Source organism: Xiphophorus couchianus, chromosome 5 (genome assembly GCF_001444195.1).
Source record: "Xiphophorus couchianus chromosome 5, X_couchianus-1.0, whole genome shotgun sequence".
NCBI lineage: Eukaryota > Metazoa > Chordata > Actinopteri > Cyprinodontiformes > Poeciliidae > Xiphophorus > Xiphophorus couchianus.
The window spans coordinates 2,000,840-2,021,614 of NC_040232.1; the positions used below are offsets into that span (position 1 = coordinate 2,000,840).

The following is a 20,775-nucleotide window of genomic DNA, read 5'->3' on the forward strand; positions in this document are numbered from 1 at the left end:
TGTCTAGTCGTTTGCTGCAACGTTTGAAAAAGTGATGAAATGTCGCCACCCGGTGGAGAAATTGTGAATATGGTGAATTTAAATGGTTCGGTCCGCGGTTTGATTTTTAAGATTTAATTTTCATATTTACTTAAATATCCTTGAATCCGAACATTTTACTTCACGAAACCACGAGAAACAAAGTATACACATCATCGTGACTGTACTCCACTTGTTGATAAGATTTAAGTAAAAATGACGTCATGTCCGGTATCTCAGGCTCCATAGCTCAGGGGTTAGAGCACTGGTCTTGTAAACCAGGGGTCGCGAGTTCAAATCTCGCTGGGGCCTGTGGTTTCTTTTTCAATTAAAAATTATTTTATTTACCTGCACATGTTATCAACTGTGTACGTTTGGAGGGAATGATTTGTTATAACGCAGTACACAGCTAAGGCCTTATGTTTCTGCTTGTTTCTGTTTAATATTTGTGACAATAAAATCTATTTCTGTTTTTGTCACGGAGCTCAAATTATAAATAACTGTTCCACACTTTACAATGAATATTCTGGCCTAAAATAGTCACAATTTGGATGCTTAGAATAAATTACCAATATTGATCATGTTCTTCTTTAAGGTACTTGAAAAAAACCTTTTTGGTATAAGTAGGAAGTTAATATGAAATCACGACATGGTGAAATCTTTACTGTAATAATTATAAAAGTACAATTAAAAACTAATTTAAAATCATTACTCCCATATTAACATTATGTGTTACTTTATTGCAGTCAACAGTGGACAAAATAGGCATATATCTTTATGAATATGAAGTTACTTACTAGCCTAAATCTGGCCTTACATATGTTTACTCTTTAAGTCCATACAGGGATAATTGCAGTTTACACACCAGTCTTTAATTTTCTGAGGTTCCTTCTTTAGTCCTCAGGTTGTTCCAGGTAAATAATTATGTCATCTTGTGACTCCATATTGAGCCTACAGGTCTGATCCACCATTATTCTTTTTTCCTACCCTCTCCTCTACAGCTTTGTCCTCAGGTAAGTTGGTTTCCTTTTTTCGGTTGCTGTTGGTTGTAGGTTTATGCTACTGATTTCTGTGGTGGCAGCATTTTTTGTTTGCAGTGTTTTTGGGTTGCATTTGGGTTTTTTGTGTGTTTTGGAGTTTCATTCACGTGTTTGCTGCGCCGTTGTTAGGAGTCAAAGACGAATGTATCGGTAGACTATCCAACTATCTTTCTTGATACTTTCTGAAATTGCTATTTGAGTGTCAGAATGTTTAAACAGGAGAATGAACAAAACTATAAGACGAAGCGCAACATATGAGACGGTAGAGCTGATTGTAATACAGATTATAATGGATATGAGGTTTACCCCGCTCAGTGGCGATAGCTGGGTCAGAACCGAAATGAAAATAATACAGAATTCGCTGTCTATAGGAATATTTCTCATCATCTTCCTCACGTTGTTCAGAGCCCGGATAGCTCAGTCGGTAGAGCATCAGACTTTTAATCTGAGGGTCCAGGGTTCAAGTCCCTGTTCGGGCGGCAGCTTTTTTTCTGTCTCAGCGTCAGTATCGGCCTAAAATTGTTCCGTTTAAAAACCCAGATTGGGAATAGTTCCGCTATTCCTGACCGTAAATTAACCTGCTAGGAATCAGAGCGAGAAACAAGGGCTTGAAATGAACAGCCAATCTCATGACTTTCCTTTCCAACACTTGACACTGATTTAAAGAAATCCTTTAGTGATGCCTTCAGTCACATGATCGACTCATCATCCGAGTGAGTAATCCGGTGGTTATATATAGTGGAAGTTACAGAAAACTCCACCCATCCGGCGCGCCGTTATCCTCACAGGCGTGCAAATGATGCGGTCCGTGTGTTCTGGACGAAGTAAACGGTCGAGAAAAGCTCCAAATACAGACCCCCAAAGAGATGTGATGTCGGGATAAAATACTAATCAGTGATTCTTGAGAAGTGGGACAAAATGGGTTTAAATTTTCCCCAAAAATGCTGCAATTATTTCTCAAGCTTATGTATACAAATATGACAAAAAATGTTTTGGAAGTGTAAAGATGCTCAGGTGCAGGCTCCCAGTTCTAAATTTCTTTTTTGAAAATTACATTTTTAATGGACCTGACCCAAAACTATCTGACAAAAATAAATATAAAATTAGTTTTAATGACCCCATTAGTGATATTTTTACTCAGTTTTACAGACAAGTGCTTCTCAAGAAATAAAATAAATATTATTTAAAACAAAAAACAACATAAAGTCCATCTGACGGAGTTAACACAGAACAACTGAAGATGGTGACAAAGTTAGTAAAAAGAAAAACTTGATACATGTGAAGTAATGCCATTTATGTAAAATGAATTAAAATGAATTAATTACACATTTAAGTGAGATTTGTCAACATTATCACTGAAAGAGTCACAATGTCAGTTAAAAACTCTGATGGAGTTGACAAAATGACAAACTACCTCCATTTATATGATGTTATTCTGAAGGAGGCCATATTGTAGCTCATCAGGTCCAGGAAATCTTTACAGTTTACAGAAATTAAACATTTATTTCACAAAATTTCATCAAAGTTTTGTAAATTGTCAGTTATGGTGTTGACACATCATGGTTGTGATGAACAAGTTAGGAATTAAACAGAAGAAAAAACTAAAGTATAACATAAGCTAACTAGCCTAGCCTAGCCCTGTTAGCCTAGCAAGAGAAAGGAAGACGTCATGGGGTCCTCAGAGGTTCTGATGCCCCCCAATAATGCCTGAGTATGAACATATATTAAAAAATTATTTTTAATTCAATTTATTGATACTTTTATAATTATTTATTCAAATACTTATACTTAATTTTCATAATATATTATCTTAGTATTCCTTTAATTGTTTTAAACTATTATAATGTATTGAGTTCTGCTCCAGGACAAGGGATTTTACAGACACCATCCACCTACTACAATGTTTAAAATAAAAAATATTCGGCAAACATTGTTGTGCTCACATGGCCCAGGTTAGTTTAGTCAGATTTTTGAAAAAATATATTTTGTGTATATTTTATTAAAATTTTGTGCTTTATCCATAGGACCTGTTTTGTCTCTCTTCTCAAGAATCACTGTAATACTACTGCTGCAGCTACTACTACTACTAATAATAATAATTAATAATATCTCTCCATTTCAAAATTAAGATTGAATTAATTAAAACAGTTGAATGTTTAAGTATGTATCCTGTTAGAATAATTATGTTTTGTTATCATTCTTACATAAGTCTTTAGTATTCACACCCCAGAGAGGAGGAATTTGTTAAACCGTGGGAAAGACAAAACTTGCTTTTTCCCTAAACCTTGAAGCTGCAGCTGCTTCTTATCTTGGGTTACTCCTTAAACTGCTTGTGTGTAGAATGTAGTTCTTCCTTGTTTCAGAATAGCTATTCTTTGATTTATCACTCTCCCACATTTCACTCTTGACTCCCTTCTTTCTCCTGCTTAACAAAAAGACAGGCTCTGCTGCAGGGAGTCAGATGGTAAACACCTTGAAGAAGTGTTTTGCTATGTTTTCTCCTTCTGCAGAAGCTTGGTTGAAAACTCATGAACGTTGTCTGTGGTTATTTCTTTGTATTTAGGTAAACAAAATACCTATCATATCCCCGAAAAATAAGGGGAGGAAGTAACAAAAGGAAGTCAATACCAGAGATATCCTTCAAGCTTTTCGTTGGTTTTATATTGAATATCTTTACAAAGTACAACAAGTATAACAAATAAATAAAGTATTTTCTTGAGAAAGCTGCAGGCTTCGCTGCATTAAACTACTCACAACAAAATTACACAAACTAAATGCATAAATAAAAACACAAGCAAGAACAAAATACAAAGAAAATAAATAATATCCTTGTGATATTTGTAAGGACATAAACAATTTAGCCTCATAGTGGGTCCATATATGTGAAATAGGCTAATTGAATGATTGCAGTGTGAAAACTCGCTGTGCTGTGGCACCGTTTTGTATTTTAGTTGTTTGTTTGCTGTAGTTCCTGTTGGTGGTCTTTCTCTTCCTCTGTCTGGTTTTCCAGTGAGTGACGCAAACCGTCATAATCATAATCAGCAACCCAGAACACACAGCTGCAGAGTACCAGTGCTGGAACAGAAACTGGGAGGAATCTGGAAGTGCACACATCCAAGGACACAACATTAACCTAAATGTAAAAATACACTGCTTGTTTAGAGTTTATTCTAATAACAGTACCTCATAAAACAATGCGTCGTATGTCATCTTGTAGAGTCATGGTAAATACAAAGAGCTATCAGGAGATAAAAAGTCTCTCCGCTTCAGAGAGAAAGTAACTAGGTTACTGAAATGTCTGTTTGTGGTTTTGATGGTGATGATAATAATCTAAAAACAGATTTTGTTATTCTGATTCTGATTAACTGCCAAACTAGTCAAAACAGAGGAGCAGTGTATGAAAAACTAAGTAGACCCCTGCTGCTTTGAAGTATGTGATTTAAGAAGGTAGCAGACAGAGGATCAGCTCTTTGAGAGCAGGAAGTTTGACAGATTGCTGCTCTGAAGCATTGTGTGTGGTAACACAATGCCAGGATGGAAAGACATCAGCAATGGCCTTAGCTTATGTTCACACAGCAGGCCTTCATGCTCAATTTGGATTTTTTTGCTGAAATATGACATGTTTTGTGTGGCTCATGCATTAGTTCATGCTACTAATTAAATGCAACCGCAATCAGACTTCTGTGTGAACAGTTTATGACTCCCAAGCACAGAAGAAGAACGTTGGCGCCACACAGCAGCGCTCTGTTTACAGAAGTATTGATGGATGCTGTCATCTAAAGGTTCATGTCAAAGTTATTCAGCGATGTGAGTATCGTCACAAGATCATAACAAGATGCAGGAAGCTGATGAAAAGAAATCACAGCAACGGCATTTAGTGGAGCACTGACTGCTTCTATAAAGACGTCTGGATGTGGAGTCGGACCAGGAGTGGAGGGATTAGGATGTGGTGCGCTTCACTGACTCAGACTACCTTCATAAGTTCATAATAATAATAACTTTCACCCATTGATTGCATCCAGATTTATAGCGTCGGGCTTCTTTTGGTGCACAATAATGATGCATGTCTCAGATTAATGATGTAAAAGTTGTATTAAATGTACAAATCTGATTTTTTGCGAAGTGAAAAGATTAGAATTGTTCAAATTGTTGTGAAAAATTTGGGTCACATTTTCCTGCTGTGTGAATGTAGCCTAAGAAAAGCAAACCTATAAATCTAGGAAGGGTTAGAAGAACCTGTTGGGGTTTGTTGAACTTTTCTCTAGCATTAGGGGAAACTCATTAACTCCACATAAACTGCAAATTTTTTGCATTTGTCATCCCTAGAAGTTCAAAACATAGATGTTGCAATCAGTGTATAAAGGCTGAAGCCTAATGATGTTAGCATATCAGGTAGGTTACTGCAGAGAGGAAAATATTTTGATCCTTAAACAGTCCTCCAAAAGGAAATCCAAAGTTGTATGTTTCAGGAAAATCCAGATGTTCTGCATCATGCAATGTCATAAGTGAGGGCGGGAATGCTTACTATGAATCCGTGTTCCTTTTCCAATGATCACACGTCCATTCATGTTGGCAATACAGTAATACAGGCCCAGATCCCCCACTTCAACACCAGTGATCTTCAGCGCTAGAGACCGATTCATGAGACTCGCTGAATGACGAAGACTGAGCTGAAACACTGAAAACATGGATTGTAGTTGTTAGTGTTAAGTTTGGACTGTCACAAACAAATTGAATCCTTCTGGATCAGGACTAAAAGTTCTGGCCTACTCTCAACCGGCCGTCCCTCCCGGAGGCTGGCGTGGAGGACCATGGTTGGAATGAGGTCTGGGTTTTGTTTAAGCCACGTTGTCGTGTCGTACAGGTAGGAGATGTTGCACCCCAGAGTGACGTTTGAACCAAAGTGGACCTGCTGGACCTCAGCAGCTGGAACCAACAGCATCCAAAAGCCGGACGTGGTAATAAAACCTGGAGGGGATCAAATGGGCCAAAGCAGAACAAGTTTAGACAAAACAAACAACTTTCTGACAGTACCAGACAAAATGTGAAGAACAGTGGCTGGTTGTTATCTGAATGGATTTAAATGTAACATTCTTAGTACGTTCTGGACCCAAACAGAAACCATGACCCAGAAAAGTTTTTACTGACAATAGTAATGTGTAAGCAGGAATGGGACAGCTTCTCAGGATCGGAACTTGATTGATGGAGACCCGATAGATGGATAGGGCAACCAGGAAGTAACATTCAATCAGGAAGTTAAGGTTTACCCTGCTCAGGTAGTTTTCCAGGGTTTCCTCTTGGGAGAATTGAGGCTGATGAGTACCTTGAGTACTTGAGGTGATGACAGAGGAAGTGAGGGAACGGCTGGTTTACTGGGGATTGTTTCACCCACAGAACCGTCCAGAGACAGGGACTCCATACAGAGGAAATATAGTATTAAGTGTTGGAGAGCCTGGTAGTTAGGTATGATGATCAGACACCTACAGTCCCAGCCAACATGGCTGCTGGGCCCCATAGGTATTTTGGTCATACTGGGCCCCCAGTCATGATTTGTTGCTCCCAGTCCGCTTGACTACAAACTCAACAGTTGTTTACATTTCTGCTGTTGTTTACACAGTTTTTATTGTCACAAATACACAAAACATTTGAACATTTTTACTTTTAAAGTTATCCAACTCAGCTTTGCATTCCTTGGGATCAGAGTATTCTATTTTTGATAACTACACAGTATTTTATATTATTAATTATTCCTGGTCTTTGCTTTTAGTATATTTACATCATTTTAAATTGTGCATTCCTCGATTTTCTGTCACTTTGCTGCTGTTACACCTGAATTTTCTCACTGTGAGAAAATAATTCTATTCTATCAACATAAAGCTGCTAATTTTATTGAACCCTAATTAACAGAGTACTTATTGCTTGGACCTAATATTTGATTATTTAGATCAGTAGCAAGCAATTCTATTTGAAGCAATAATATAATGACTATTTTTTTCCTAAAATGTGATGGAGCTCTACATCACGACGTGAGGTTTTCACCAAATGTGAAATAGGTGAATGCTTGAAGACATTTGAGTTCTCCGATCTGCTCAGTCTTTAAACCATGATTCACTGAAGGCACCAAGTAGTTAGATAAAAAATGTTTATTAAGCCACCAAACTTTGGATCTTTTTGGTATTCAAAGAGGCTTTATCCATTTAATTAAAAAACAAATGCTGTTGTTCTTGTCCCTCAAGATCCTGGTTCTGTTTTTTCTGCTTCAGTTTGTAGATGTTTATTTAGTTTTAGATTTCAATATTTTTTAGAAATTCTTTTACATCTTCCTCATGGTTAGGATGGTAAAATGCATATCTTTATGCCAACTGCTGCCATAATTCAGTGTTCTGATCCCACATCTTCATCAAAGATTGTAATAAAAGCCACATATTTATTAAAAGTAGCTGAGATGATCCCACTGTGTGGAGGTTTACTGATTCCATTGACTAAACTTGAATCTATCAGAAAGTAAAAGATTTTTGTATTACTTACAAATGAGAATCATGATAATCCAGTCTGCCTTCATCTGGTTTATTGTTGTGTAGGTGAGAGCAGCGTTAGTTTCTGCAGACCACACTGACTTCCTTTTAACAGCCCCGGAGCCCAATCTTTCCACTGAAAGCCCACTTCTCTATTCGGTTTGATGCCCCGTTCCTAAAACCTCCTTCAGCTTTGTTTGAGATAAAATCAAGATCAATTCAAAGTTCATGTCTGTGTTATGTTGTAGGTTTTTCATTTTTAGGTTTCATTTCAAGATAAACTTTTTTTAGGGGAAGCATGAACTGGGTTTTGTTGTGCTTCTGTGCTTAAAGTGTGAAATGGCTAAAGAGGAAATGAAAGCCACAAAACTAGCAAGTATTTTGAAAGCTAAGTTATGGAAAACACATAACAGAGATATAATAGAACTAAATAAACATAAATCTTTAAACCACAACTTTTGCTTTGTCTGTGTTGCCAATTGAAGAATGGGTGGGATGGAAGACGGATGATTCAGATTCATTTCAATCAAAAATAATTTAAATTACATAACTCTGACAGATGTGCTTTATTTTCTTTTGTTGCCAATGGTGATCTTCAAATTTGCAAATAAAATGTTATCCAAGGGTAATGTCTTTTATCAATCCATGTAGGAATAATTTAGACTGAGCTGGACAAATATATTTAGTGAATACTTTATATCAAACCCCCTTCCTAGAACAGCCACAAGCTGCCCAGTCATTCCTGCTCTAATGGGTGAGTCTCTATCCAAACTGCTAGTGAACAAAAAATAAGTTCTCTGTATGTTCCTAAACTTAACAGAAATAAAAATATCTTTGTAAAATATGTTGGTCTGACAGGTTATGACGTATTAAAAGGCATCAAGGAACTCTTTGTAATTCTTCTTCTTTTCACGTTTCTCTAGCTAACATGTAAAGACGTCCATACTTTACAAAAGTTGTTAAAACACAAAAGTTACGCATTTTAATTAGACCATATGTAAATCGAGTAATTGCGTCATTACGCAACTACCTGCTACTTTTAGAACAACCAATCGCTGCCCTCCTTACTGGGAAGTTGTCCGCAGCGCGAAGCGGCTTCATGGCGTCCTGCTGACAGGAGTCCGACCAGCTGACTGCGCTGCTATCTGTTACACAGCGATGAAAGCCCTGCTGGTTCTGACAGTTTAAGAACTGTTCCGAATTTAAAGTGACGGACTGAGAGGACCGGAAGAGAGCGGAAGGCACCGGAAGACGGAGCGATCCGAGGTGAACCTTAGCATTAGCTTGTTGTAGCTGTCAGTGCTAGCATTTAGCTCGCTTAGCTCGTTCCTGCCACTGACAGTCAGGAAGAGCAGGTTTTTATTTCCAGTCGTCGTAATAACAGTTAATATTCTTCTCAGTCAGATACTTTCTATAGAAAACCCAGGAATATCAGCTTTTATCTGGTCTGTTGGGAGTCCAGTCCGAACGGAACCTTTTATCATGAACACGTTGTTCTGAATCTTCTGGTTTTGGTCCAAGTGACACCACCATATATTTTTGACTTGGTTGAAATTTAAATATATTATTTTCTAAGAAAAACACTTAAAATCCAGGTGTTTACATTTTTTTGTGTTTTGTTTATATTTTCCTCCATTTTGTAATTTTAAAATAGAGATTTAATTCACTAGTGATCAAAATCTGAGTAAAATTAGTTTGTTAAAGATTGAATAAAGAATTAGGGACTTGTGCTTGAGGGTTAATCTTGTAAAAACGTTTTTATTTTTAGTTTGATTTAAAGTTCCTACCTCGAGGAAACTTGAAGCACATTGTAGCTTTTTGGGTTTTTATTTTATTTTGTAATTTAGTTGAATTTAAACTAAACTTAAGGACGAAAAGAAGCTGGAACCTTTAAAACTGAAGAAAACATAAAGACTGACTATGTATTTGCAGTTTTATACAGGCTGTGAAACCAGGTGAGCAGCAGGTGGGCGTGGCCTGTCAGTAGCAGGAATGCAGGTTGTTGTTTAGTGTCTCCACCTTTATGTCAGGTTCCTGCCTCTATTTTCACCTCCGGTTCTGTTTGAACAACTTGCTCCATGACCTGCAGCAGCTGCGTGTTGCTGCGGGCTGCAGTTTGTTTGTTGTGACTCTGCTGCTGTTTCTTTTTTTTTTTTTTTTTAAACAATGTACTCCCTGACCTCCACCTGAACCTCAGCTACTTTTGTGTCAGAAGGAATATTGTTTAGTTCTATTCATCAGCAGTCTGTGTGGTGCTACTGTGGCTTTCTCTTGATGTGGTCCAGTGGTGTCCATGTTACAGAAACATGATTATGTTTTGCTTTGATAAATTTGATTTTATTTGGGGTTTTTTCATCCTGGTAATCAGAAATGTGATTTTGTCCTTGGCCGTCAAACATCACTGCTGTAGTTTGATTACAAAAAACACCCAACTCCTATTTTGGCTGACCTCTACCAGGTCCTAGAGTCAGTAGTGTGGAAATAAACCTTGATCCAATGCAGCGTTACATTAACTTTAGGGGGTTTTGCTACTATGCTAGTTTCATGTTCAAACCATCTTTTCTGTCCATCATATTGGATCATATCCCCTACTCCAACATCTGTCTGTATATTTGGCCAGATGGTGATTTAAAGAGGAGTTCTGAAATAGTTGTAACAAACCAAAGTTCAAATAAACTGATTTATGATATCTGATATGTTGTTTTTTAGGATGGCAGGAGTGTTTGACATCGACCTGGAGACGGAGGACGGCAGCGACACAGAGGTGAGCAATGATTGGATCACGCACCGCCGTGATGTAACAAAGACAAGTAGTGACCTCTAACCTTTCACCTCCAGGAGGACGCGTGTGAGGTGACAGTTGTTGAACCTGACAGGTGAGTTCAGACGAAGCCCAGACAGATGTAGATGCTGCAGCGAGCTAATTTCTCCTGCTGTGATGTCATGGCAGCGGTCAGACGGAGGAGGTGGAGCTGACCAGTGAAAACGTGAACAGAGACAGCGAGAGAGTTGGACCGGACTGCTTCGAGCTCCTCACCGTTCTGGGCAAAGGGGCCTATGGCAAGGTGAGCCGTGCTCTGCTCATGGTGTCTGGTTTCACAACACGTCTGTCATGAAGTCATCAGTTCAACCACCTTTAAAAAAAGACTGAAACGGAGAGAGAACAGTTTTGGCGTTTTGGTAGCACAACATCTCAGTGAAGACTTGTAGAACCATGCTGCTTTAGGATGCACACCACCAGCCCGCTTCAGTCCGGTTTATTCCAGCTGCAGTCCGTTTGTCTAGAAGGTCGGGTTCGTTTGGGAAGGTGTGAATGCGTAATCAAACTCTGATGCCGACCAAACTCCGGTCCGCCTACTAGCCTCGGTCTGGGTTCTGTTGAAGTGACGTGGATTGGCAGACTGGTCTGTATATTTATCACTGAATCAGGAGTTTTGTGCTGAACTATTTTAACATTCTTTAACGTCCGTCTTTCTTTAAGGTTTTCCAAGTGAGGAAGGTTCAAGGTCCCCAAACAGGAAAGATATTCGCCATGAAGGTCCTGAAGAAGGTAAGTTGGTGCTGGACCTGGGCTGTCTCCATTGTTTATCTTCGGTTCAGATTTGGACAGAATTGTGTCAATAACGGGAAAGTTTGTGACATAAAACACAAACAGTTTTAGAGAAGTGAAAAAAATAGGATAAATTACTGAAGGGAGAAATGCTCTGAGTCAGAAAAATGAGATACAGGTGAGTGAGACGGTAAAAGAAGAGCGGTGCAGACAACTGACAGAGAAATGGTTCAAAACATGAAAAGTGGACAGTAAAAATGAACTATTTAATATTTAGACCTTTGTTTAAACATTTCCCTGACTCCTGCAGGCTAAGATCGTCCGTAACGCCAAAGACACGGCTCACACCCGAGCCGAGCGCGAGATCCTGGAGAAGGTCAGACACCCGTTCATCGTGGACCTGCTGTACGCCTTCCAGACGGGAGGAAAGCTCTACCTCATCCTGGAGTGTCTGAGCGGTAAGCTGGTGAAGCCTGATGATGATGGTGATGATGATGATGATGATGGTGAAGCCTGATGATGATGATGGTGATGATGATGGTAGTGACCTTCAGCTGTTCTCTGGGTCACCAGGAGGAGAACTGTTCATGCAGCTGGAGAAGGAGGGAATCTTTATGGAGGACACGGCCTGGTGAGATCTCTGTCTGCGTTGAGGTCAGAGAGCGTCGTCATGGCGATCCTTTCAGGTGACGGGGTTGAACTGTTTTCCAGCTTCTACCTGGGAGAGATCACGATGGCCCTGGGTCACCTGCACTCCAACGGGATCATCTACCGAGATCTGAAGCCTGAGAACATCATGCTGTGTCATCAAGGTGAGGCAGGCTGCACAGGTTAATATCCATAAGCAATAATCACATCCAGATGATTGTATTGATCTCTGCGTGGTCAGGGCACATCAAGCTGACTGATTTTGGCCTCAGTAAGGAGTCCATCCATGATGGAACCATCACACACACCTTCTGTGGCACCATCGAGTATATGTGGGTAACTGCACACACTCCACACAAAAACACCTGAACCTGAAGAACAGAAAAATTCAGAAAACATAATATTTGGTTGTTTAAAATGACTGAAAACACCAAGGGTCTGCTACTAACTGGTGGCTTTGGGTTTATGATCAAGTTCAAACTCACATTTCAGGATGTTTCCTCTTCACCAGGCAATCAGAGATGAAGGCAACTGGGCTGGACAGCATCTGCTAGCCACGGTAGCTAGTGACGCTCTGCACTGAGTCGTGTTAAAACCAGACCGTTCCAGTGGCTGGAATCTGTCACAGAATATCGTCTGAATATCTTATTGATTTCTATAAAATAAAGCTAAGGAAACTGCAGATGTTCTGATGTGTAAAATATTCTCCCTACATGTGAATCTATAAACAGTTTGGTTTCTTTCAAGACTAAATGAATTTTTCTTTATTAGACAGTTAAATTTGACATACTTTCCATTGTAGGAGACATATTTTGATAAATATTTTCTTATTTGATGATTGTTATGAATATTGTGACGTTCTATGAATGAATGAGGCAGTTAGTCCAGTCTTTGTCATCTATTGAAGTTTCTGAAACTACAGCTGCTGCAGAGCGCCACAGCAATACCAGAAATACCAGAAAAAACCCAAAATGATCACAGTGTCCATCACACAGAGACACACTGGACAGAACCGTTCACTCTCATACCTGAGGGAGATTTACAGACCACTTAACCCAACAGTCATGGTTCTGAACCGTGAGAGGAAGTCAGTGTACCCAGAGAGAACCTGCAGACTATGCAGAAAGACGCTAGGCTGGGATTCAAACCCAGGGCCTTGGTGCTGCCAGGCAGCAATGAGACCAACTGCACCACCTGCAGCCATCCACAAACACTGGTCTAAACACAAACCCAGGACTCGTATGTGTTTGAGCTTTTAGAGAAACTTTGGTTGTGCTGCAGGGCTCCAGAGATCCTCACCAGGTCGGGTCACAACCGAGCCGTGGACTGGTGGAGCCTCGGCGCGCTGATGCACGACATGCTGACTGGATCGGTAAGCTGAGAGAAGAAGCATGGAAACAGTGAATCAGTCCCACCTGCTGTGTCAAAGTCTTATTTTTATGTTTTTATAGTTTCTTCTGATTCCTGTTGCTAAGCAGCGTCTCTCTGAAATGTTTCCATTTAGCCTCCGTTCACAGCTGAGAACAGGAAGAAGACCATCGACAAGATCCTGAAGTGTAAAGTCAGTCTTCCTCCGTACATCACGTTCGAAGCCAAAGACATGATCAAAAAGGTCTCACACACACACACACCACACACTCACACACACACACACCCCCACACGCCATTTAAAAATACACACCCTGTGATTTGACATTGGTTTTAATGCCAAAGTGAATACATTCAAACATAGAGCCCATAAAGTGAAAAAAAAGATAATTTTTTTACAATAATCAATCAATTATTGGACTTTTTAAAATTATTTCTCTGTTATATTTGGTTATTTACCAAAATGCTATCAATGTTTCCAGATTTCTGCTCCCTAATCTCCTTCAGAAAGAGAAACCTGCTCATGTTGTAACTATGAAAAATACATTTATTCCACATCCAGTCCTCAGTTTGATCCACTCAGCCTGGAGCGGTTTTTCATATTTCTGTTTACAGTAATTAGAAGTTATTGTTGAACCAGGAATGTGTTTATTGTTGCCACAAAGCAACATGAAAACAAAACTCAGATGTTATGAATCATGTCAGATTTCAGCACATGTAAGCTGTGTGTTTAAGATGAACATGAAAACTGAGATATTAAATTAATATATCTTAATATGTCTAATCTATCTAATATATCTTAATATATAATATATCTTTAATATATCTCTATATAATAAAAATGCTAATATATTAGCATTTTTTAGGTTTAAAATGCTAAATGACAGAAAAATAAGTTAGAATGATGTGGAGAAAAATGGACTTATTCACATTTGAGTTTAAATAAAAGATCATCATGAACTGAACAGGTCATGAACTGAACAGGTCATTTAAACAAAATGCTTCTGCTTTATGCAGAAACACAGAGTTTAACATTTAGGCTCCAGTTGCAGCTCTACTCTGTATAGCTATCCTTTATTCACTACTGACTGATTCTAGCTTGATACAGATACTTGATACTGAGGCTCATTGTGAGAAACTGATGCAACGCTGCCACCTGCTGGCAGAACTGAATCCTGCAGCGTTACAGGTTTAAAATGCTAAATGACAGAAAAATAAGTTAGAATGATGTGGAAAATCATTGTGAAGTAATTAATACACCCTCCCTCACACACACACACACACACCCACACACACACAGAGCTATTATAAGACAGAGTCTAAGCATGTGGCAGTCAGATGAAGTTACAGCGACACACGGCACTAAACAAAGTTATTTCCCAAGTTTGATGAGTTTTTTTAAAGACAAGCTGCAGAAATCATTAAAAGTTTCTCTGTTGAATTTTTTTCCAGCTGCTGAAGAAGAATCCGGCTCAGAGACTCGGCTCTGGGAAAGACGACGCCGCTGATATCCAGGTAGCCGCTGCAGGTCGTGTTGGATCAGAAATGTCCTCTGCTGTCCCACTCTGGGGACGTTCAGGTGTAACAGCAGCATCTGGATGAAGGTTCACACAAAACATCCAAAATCTTCAAAATATAGATGAAAAAGAACAAAAATAAGATCAACAATATACTGTACAAGATCACAACATGAAAAAATACTGTGCAGTTATCAGAAATACAAATATCATGCTTTTTTATTTTAGTGTACATAATGTTCATGTGTACTGCACATCAAGGAGTGCAGTTCAGAAACACCAGCAGCAGGGCTGTAAACATGTTGGGTTTGTTGGGAGCAGTGAAGGTTCTGGAGTCTGACAGCTGCTGGCAGGAAGGATCTGAGTTAACGCTCCTTAATGCACCTTCATGGCAGCTTCAGGCCTGGGCTGGGAATCGGGTCAGGAGACGCAGAACAACTGGATCCTGGATCCAAGCGGCTTCCTCCTCATAGAGGCTGGAGTTTAAAAAGTTTAAAAGGTTTCTGTTCCTCCTCTGTCCGTTCAGAACCGATTCTGCTTCTGAAAATGTTGCTTTTGTTTGTTTTTGTAGACTTTTAATTCAGATCTGCTGTTTTCTCCGTTAACTGTCAGATTTTGCTGTGTGAATCCTGGATGCTGTTTCAGTGTTTCTGAACTTCCAGCATCTTGTTTTTACCAACAGTGGAAATGTTGATTTAAAGGTTGAACGAAGTGTGGCAGCATCGTTAACTTTCCCTGGCTTCTTTCCTGTTTCTTTGCAGAAACATCCGTTCTTCAGACACATCAGCTGGGAGGAGCTGCTGAACAAGCGAGTGGACCCACCGTACAAACCGCAACTGGTTGGTCTTCTTCTATGGTTGCTCTGACTTTCAGTGGCTTCTTTCTCCTCTTTCCACACATTTGAAGCGTGTTCTGCTGTAACCGAGCGTCTCCATTCCCTCCTGTCAGCACTCTGAGGAAGACGTCAGCCAGTTTGACACCAGGTTCACCAGACAGACGCCGGTGGACAGTCCGGACGACACCAGGCTGAGCCACAGCGCCGAGCTCGCCTTCGCCGTCAGTCCATCAGCCTCCATATTCTGGAACGTTTTTCTTTTTTTCTTTCAGCTGTTTTAGTTTTCATTTCCTCCGGCAGGGGTTCTCCTTCGTGGCGCCGTCGGTCCTCGAGAGTCTGAAGGAAGGATTCTCGTTTGAGCCGCGATCGCGTCACGTCCGCCGCCACAACAGCAGCCCGCGCACCCCCATCAGGTAGGAAGTGGTACTGCAGCGCACAGCGGCTGCTAAAGTATTCATCTGCTTCATGTTGTACCATTTTATTACTTCTGAAAATCTAAATGTTTCTGTTTTAATGTCAAAAATGAAAACTGATTTCAACAAATTAATTAAATACAAATATAAAATATGAATTGGGTGGATTTAATTAACATCCCAGAAAACATTATCAGTGTTCAATTTAATAATGTCCACTATAGCATCTCTTTCACAATTTCCTTTAATAAAAAAAAAATTAAGTTGCAGAGTTTGTAATTCTTTAATTTGTGTAAAATTAAGGCCTTAAAATGTCTAAAGTTCCTTTTAAAAACCAAGTTGGCCTTTAATGTGTTAGTCACATTAAAAGCACTATTTAATCTAGTAAAGTCTTTGTATTTTTTTCTCTCAGGATGTTTCTGTTAGACAAACATTTCAGTCTCACTGAGACTTGACAGGCTAATGCTAACTAGCTGCTAACATGCCTTTACTAGTTACCAGGCTAGCTAGCTTCTTTCATCTGTCCTGGGTAAGTGGAAATTTATTGCCTTTAATCTGGACGACATTCATACATTTCTGTGGAGAAATGGGTCTTAAATCCATCCATGGCGTTCTTAAAAAGTCTTAAATTCCAGTTTTCTACTGATTTTTGTGGAAACTGGTGAATAAACGGGTCATCACAATAAAGTCATACAACTTAACTTCGTATAAAGATTTTGATTTCCATCTCAACTTGAAAAAGTCATTTGAATCTTTATTTCAACAGCTACATTTTGTTTGAAGAAATATTTTTTTAAAGTTTGTCTGCCTTACTAAAGTCGAGGGATGAAGGAAATCCTTGGGTTGGTTAGAAGACATTATTTCTGTTTTCTTCTCCTCAGTCCTCTGAAGTTCTCTCCGGCCGGGCCCTTTAAGTCCAGCATGGACGGGGAAGCGGACCTGTTCTCCCCCACGTCTCCGCCCGCCGCTCCGCCTCCCGGCCCGCTGGAGAACGGCGCGGCGAGTCGGCCCATCAAGACGCCTTCCAGGAACAAGAAGAAGAAGGAGCATCGCAGATGAGGCCCAGGAAAACCAGAGGGATTCTGTCTGCTCCATGGATCATCGTCTGTCGGCTCATTTCTTCAGGTTTCCTTTAAAGCTCTGAAGAAACCAAACGCTAAATCCTGTAGACTGAGGCTCCGCTGTACAGGAACTCCTTCTAAATCTAATTAAAGGAGAAGAAGGCATTGATTTTCCTTTAGCAGCTTCCCTGCGTGTTTATGGGGTCGAGTTGGGATTTGTGATGGATGGACTGGAAACTGTGTAGTTTAATTACAGAGACAGGAAGCTCTGATTTAAGGTTTTCCAGTAATGAGTCTGTCAGAGGTCGACAGGAAGTTAAACTTTAACCCTTCTGTTCTTTTAGTGGCTTTTATTTATTTCTGCATGTAAAAAGAAAACGTGATGACATCAGTCTGCCTGTTGGTTCTGTTGAGAACATTTAACCAATCAGAGCAGACTGGGCCTTAAAGAGACAGGAGCTAAAAACTCAATAGGAAAAACAATCACTGTCTTCAGCTTTGAAATGATGAGTTTGTAAATTATAACACAGATTCTTTAATGACTGTATACAGAAATCTGCTGAATGATCCACGCGGCAGGATGTCATGTTTGTCTTTTCTTTTTTCTCTGGATCTTCATGTCTGTTGCCAAACTTGTTCTGATTGGACCGATGGACCGATGGACCGGTCCTATCAGAAACCAAACCGTTGATCTCACAGAAGCTGTTACTACAACGTTAAACCGCGTTGGTGACGGATCAGAGGTGTTTAGTTCCCCTTCAGTCCAACCAGCAGGGAATCACTCAGGAAGCTCCTCTAAACGGGAATCAGGACGATCCGGATGATCAGGGACAGTCTGGTTCTGGTCCGAATATTTCCTGTTTTATCAAAAATATTTTCTTCAAAGTTTGTATCTTTTTCTTAGCATTTGGCAGAACTTCCCTTTAAACGGACTTGGGTCGAAGGTTTTGGGTTTCCTTCCACAAGCCTCTCAGAGAAGTTTGCTGGAAATTTGAGCCGTTCCTCCCAACAGAACCGGTGGAACCGGGTCGGATCCGCCCAAACGTTGTCCTGAAGTTTGGTCTGCTGAGTTTTCTTGCGTTAGGAAGACGGTCTGAGCATCAACCTCCTCAGTCATGTTGCTTCAATGTTTCAAAATGACTCTGTTTACTTTGTGAAGCGCACCGGTTCCTCCTGCAGCCAAAGGTCCAGTTTTCACTCCATCAAACTTCACCAGCCTGAGGGAACTCTGGTTCTGGTTCCGCTTGGACTGGTGGCTTCTTCCTCTCTGAGCGGCTTTTCAGCCCAGGGGTTTGCTTCACACCGAGTCTCCTCCAGGTCTTTAACTGGACCCGTTTCATACCAGAACCTGTTGGTCTGTGGGAGACAGAACCGGTCCTCACCGGATCAGAACCATGGCTGACCACAGAACCGTCTGAACTCTTCTTTTATCTTGACTGATTTCTTATTTTTTTGTAAATTGGTCATGATGTCACACTAGGAAGCGGTTTGTTCAAAGTGCTGTTTACCTCAGGTGATGTGAATGAACCAATCATTGGCTTATAAAGCTGTGACATCATCAGCTGGCCTTGCCTTAGTGCACAGGTATCAAACTCCAGGCCTCCAGTCGCTGTCCTGCAGGTTTCAGATGAGCCACAGGTACAAAACACTGGAATGAAACGGCGTAATTACCTGCTCCTGTGTAGGTCAGTTCTCCAGGACCAGGACCAGAACCAGAACCTGGAACAGGACCAGGACCTGGACCCAGAGTCTTAATGACCTGATTATTCTGTCCAGGTGGTTCAGCAGAGGAACATCTAAACGTTGCAGGACAGCGGGCCTCCAGGCCTGGAGTTTGAAACCTGTTTTTTAAAGGGACAGTAATCTGTAGGTGTATGTAAATTTCTGACTTCAAACAAAGTAAAATTAATCTGGATTTGATCAAATTGAAATGGTCATTTTAACCAAAAAATAAAATAAAATTCAGGGTCATTTAATGTCAGACAGTGAAGAAAAATCATTTAGGTGCAGATGAAGAGGTTTTCTTTTGTTTTGGCAAATTTCAGGAGGCATTTGCAGCCTAAAATATTTCAAGCATTAAAAATGCATTAAGTATTTATTTTAATGTTGACATTTTTCTCTTCTTATTTTTCAAAATTCTGAATAATTTTAAGCTCTTCCTCTGAGTGAATCCATGAACTGATATTATTTATGTAAATGAATTTATGTAAAACTGAATTCTGTTTGCAGCAGCGGTAAAAAGCCGGTGCCAGTTCTGATCCGGCCTGGTTTTAGTTCTGGTCACAGAACTGAAACCAGTTTGAACCAGTTAAAACTCTTCAGATTTCCTGGGATGTTTTATCAGAGTTGAAATGGCAGAACAGCTTTCGCTCTATCGCTGTGAAGTGGAAAGTTTTTCGGCTGAACAGCTGCTCTGAATTTATCGATTAAACGTCAATAAGATAAAATCCGCCAGCAGGCTGAGAAACTTTTCACTATTTAATGTTTTTGTTCCTCCAGGATCAGTTAATAACCTCAGAGTGACGACAGGCTCATAAACTGTCCAGGCCCACCGCCCAACTTTAAATAAATCCAGTTTTCTGTTGTTAATTCAGACTGAAAATCGATCAAACATAACCACAGGAATTAAAACTGATATTTAAACTTTTTTTTTTTGCAGTTCCATCTTTAGATATTTTCAGGGTTTTGAAACGTGTGAGCTTCCATTTGGTTTTAATTTAGTTTTTTAAAGTTGTTTTCTTGTCTGCAGTGTTTGGATCAGCCTCATAACCTCTGACTGGGTCACGTCAGAAAATGATTTAGTTAATTGGGTTTTGTTTATTTATTTACATAATTAATTGTTACTATGAAGAGGTTTTGTCGTGGTGACAAAGGAATAATGCACCTCTGGAATTGTACAGATCTGTAAACACTAAAGAACAAAAGGTTTATATTTGGGATCGTTTTCTGGTTCCTCTAACTGATGAATGTTGTGAATAAATCTGATTTTCTGGGACGTTGAGACGATCAGTCATTCAGTGCACAGAAAGCAGCTGGCGACAGTGGGCAAAGGCTCCTACGCAGCAGGATTTGTGCATTAGTTTTAGGTCATTGTGCAGAGACACAATGCTCACAACTATGGGTTTGTAAAGTTACAGTCAAAAATTTATAGCAATTTAAGGCATTTAGCTTTTAGAGGAAAAAATGGGGTTAATTTGAGTCATAATTCATTCATATGTCAGATTGAAACTATATTTAGTTCAGTCACTAAATAAAAAGCTGAAACGACTAAATGCAGAGAAATACTCTATGGAGAGAAACAAAATCAGAAAACAGTTAACAGTTGAAATAACAGCAAATAATGCAAGTTGGCGAGTAGTAGAAGAAGAAAGCGAGGGGAAGGGGTCAGTTTGTCTTCCTGTAGAACTTAAGGAATAAAACTTCAGAACCAGGCAGAACCAGGGAGATCCGTCTGCCCGGACCATAAAATCAGAACCTTTTTTTTCTCCCCTCCAGTGTCCCTTATGTTAAAGTTGGCTGACAGGAAAGGAGGGAAGACATGCGGCAAATGTTGCCAGGTCCAGGAATCGAACCTGCGACGGCTGCATCGAGGACTCAAGGCCTCCAAACCACAGCATGCCCAGTCAGAACTTTTTCATCCGAGTTTTGGTCAGGAAACTTCCCGGATCCGAACCCAGTTAGAAGCAAATGACTTTTTATGACCCAACATTCGTCTTTTATGGCGAAAGCTTTAAAGGTGTAGAAATAATGTTTCCTGTTACATAAGAGCAGTGAGACCTCCCAGCTTCAGCCACGTTCCAGAACCAGGAT

General features: G+C 39.9%; 1 protein-coding gene and 2 non-coding genes across 3 annotated transcripts; all 3 read left to right on the forward strand.

Moving 5' to 3' along the window:
- Positions 1-257: 257 nt before the first annotated feature.
- trnat-ugu (transfer RNA threonine (anticodon UGU)) lies at positions 258-330 on the forward strand. Its single transcript has one exon. It is a non-coding gene; the product is annotated as a tRNA-Thr (tRNA).
- A 1,134-nt stretch (positions 331-1,464) lies between these two features.
- On the forward strand, positions 1,465-1,537 carry trnak-uuu (transfer RNA lysine (anticodon UUU)). The gene has a single exon. It is a non-coding gene; the product is annotated as a tRNA-Lys (tRNA).
- Positions 1,538-8,630: 7,093 nt separating this feature from the next.
- LOC114144564 (ribosomal protein S6 kinase beta-2-like) lies at positions 8,631-19,960 on the forward strand. Its single transcript, XM_028017523.1, has 16 exons — positions 8,631-8,839; positions 10,283-10,337; positions 10,412-10,449; positions 10,524-10,638; positions 11,055-11,123; positions 11,434-11,581; positions 11,697-11,754; positions 11,835-11,935; positions 12,013-12,103; positions 13,053-13,143; positions 13,276-13,383; positions 14,592-14,654; positions 15,418-15,495; positions 15,605-15,712; positions 15,792-15,904; positions 16,786-19,960. The coding sequence occupies exons 2-16, from the start codon at positions 10,284-10,286 to the stop codon at positions 16,961-16,963; spliced, it is 1,413 nt and encodes a 470-aa protein (XP_027873324.1). The 5' UTR covers positions 8,631-8,839; position 10,283; the 3' UTR covers positions 16,964-19,960.
- The last annotated feature ends 815 nt before the right edge of the window (positions 19,961-20,775 follow it).

Coding starts and splice junctions, on each gene's coding strand:
- LOC114144564 (XM_028017523.1), top strand. CDS start 10,284: ATGGCAGGAGTGTTTGACATCGACCTGGAGACGGAGGACGGCAGCGAC. Junction 11,755..11,834: donor TTTATGGAGGACACGGCCTG/GTGAGATCTCTG, acceptor ACTGTTTTCCAG/CTTCTACCTGGGAGAGATCA. Junction 12,104..13,052: donor TGTGGCACCATCGAGTATAT/GTGGGTAACTGC, acceptor GTTGTGCTGCAG/GGCTCCAGAGATCCTCACCA.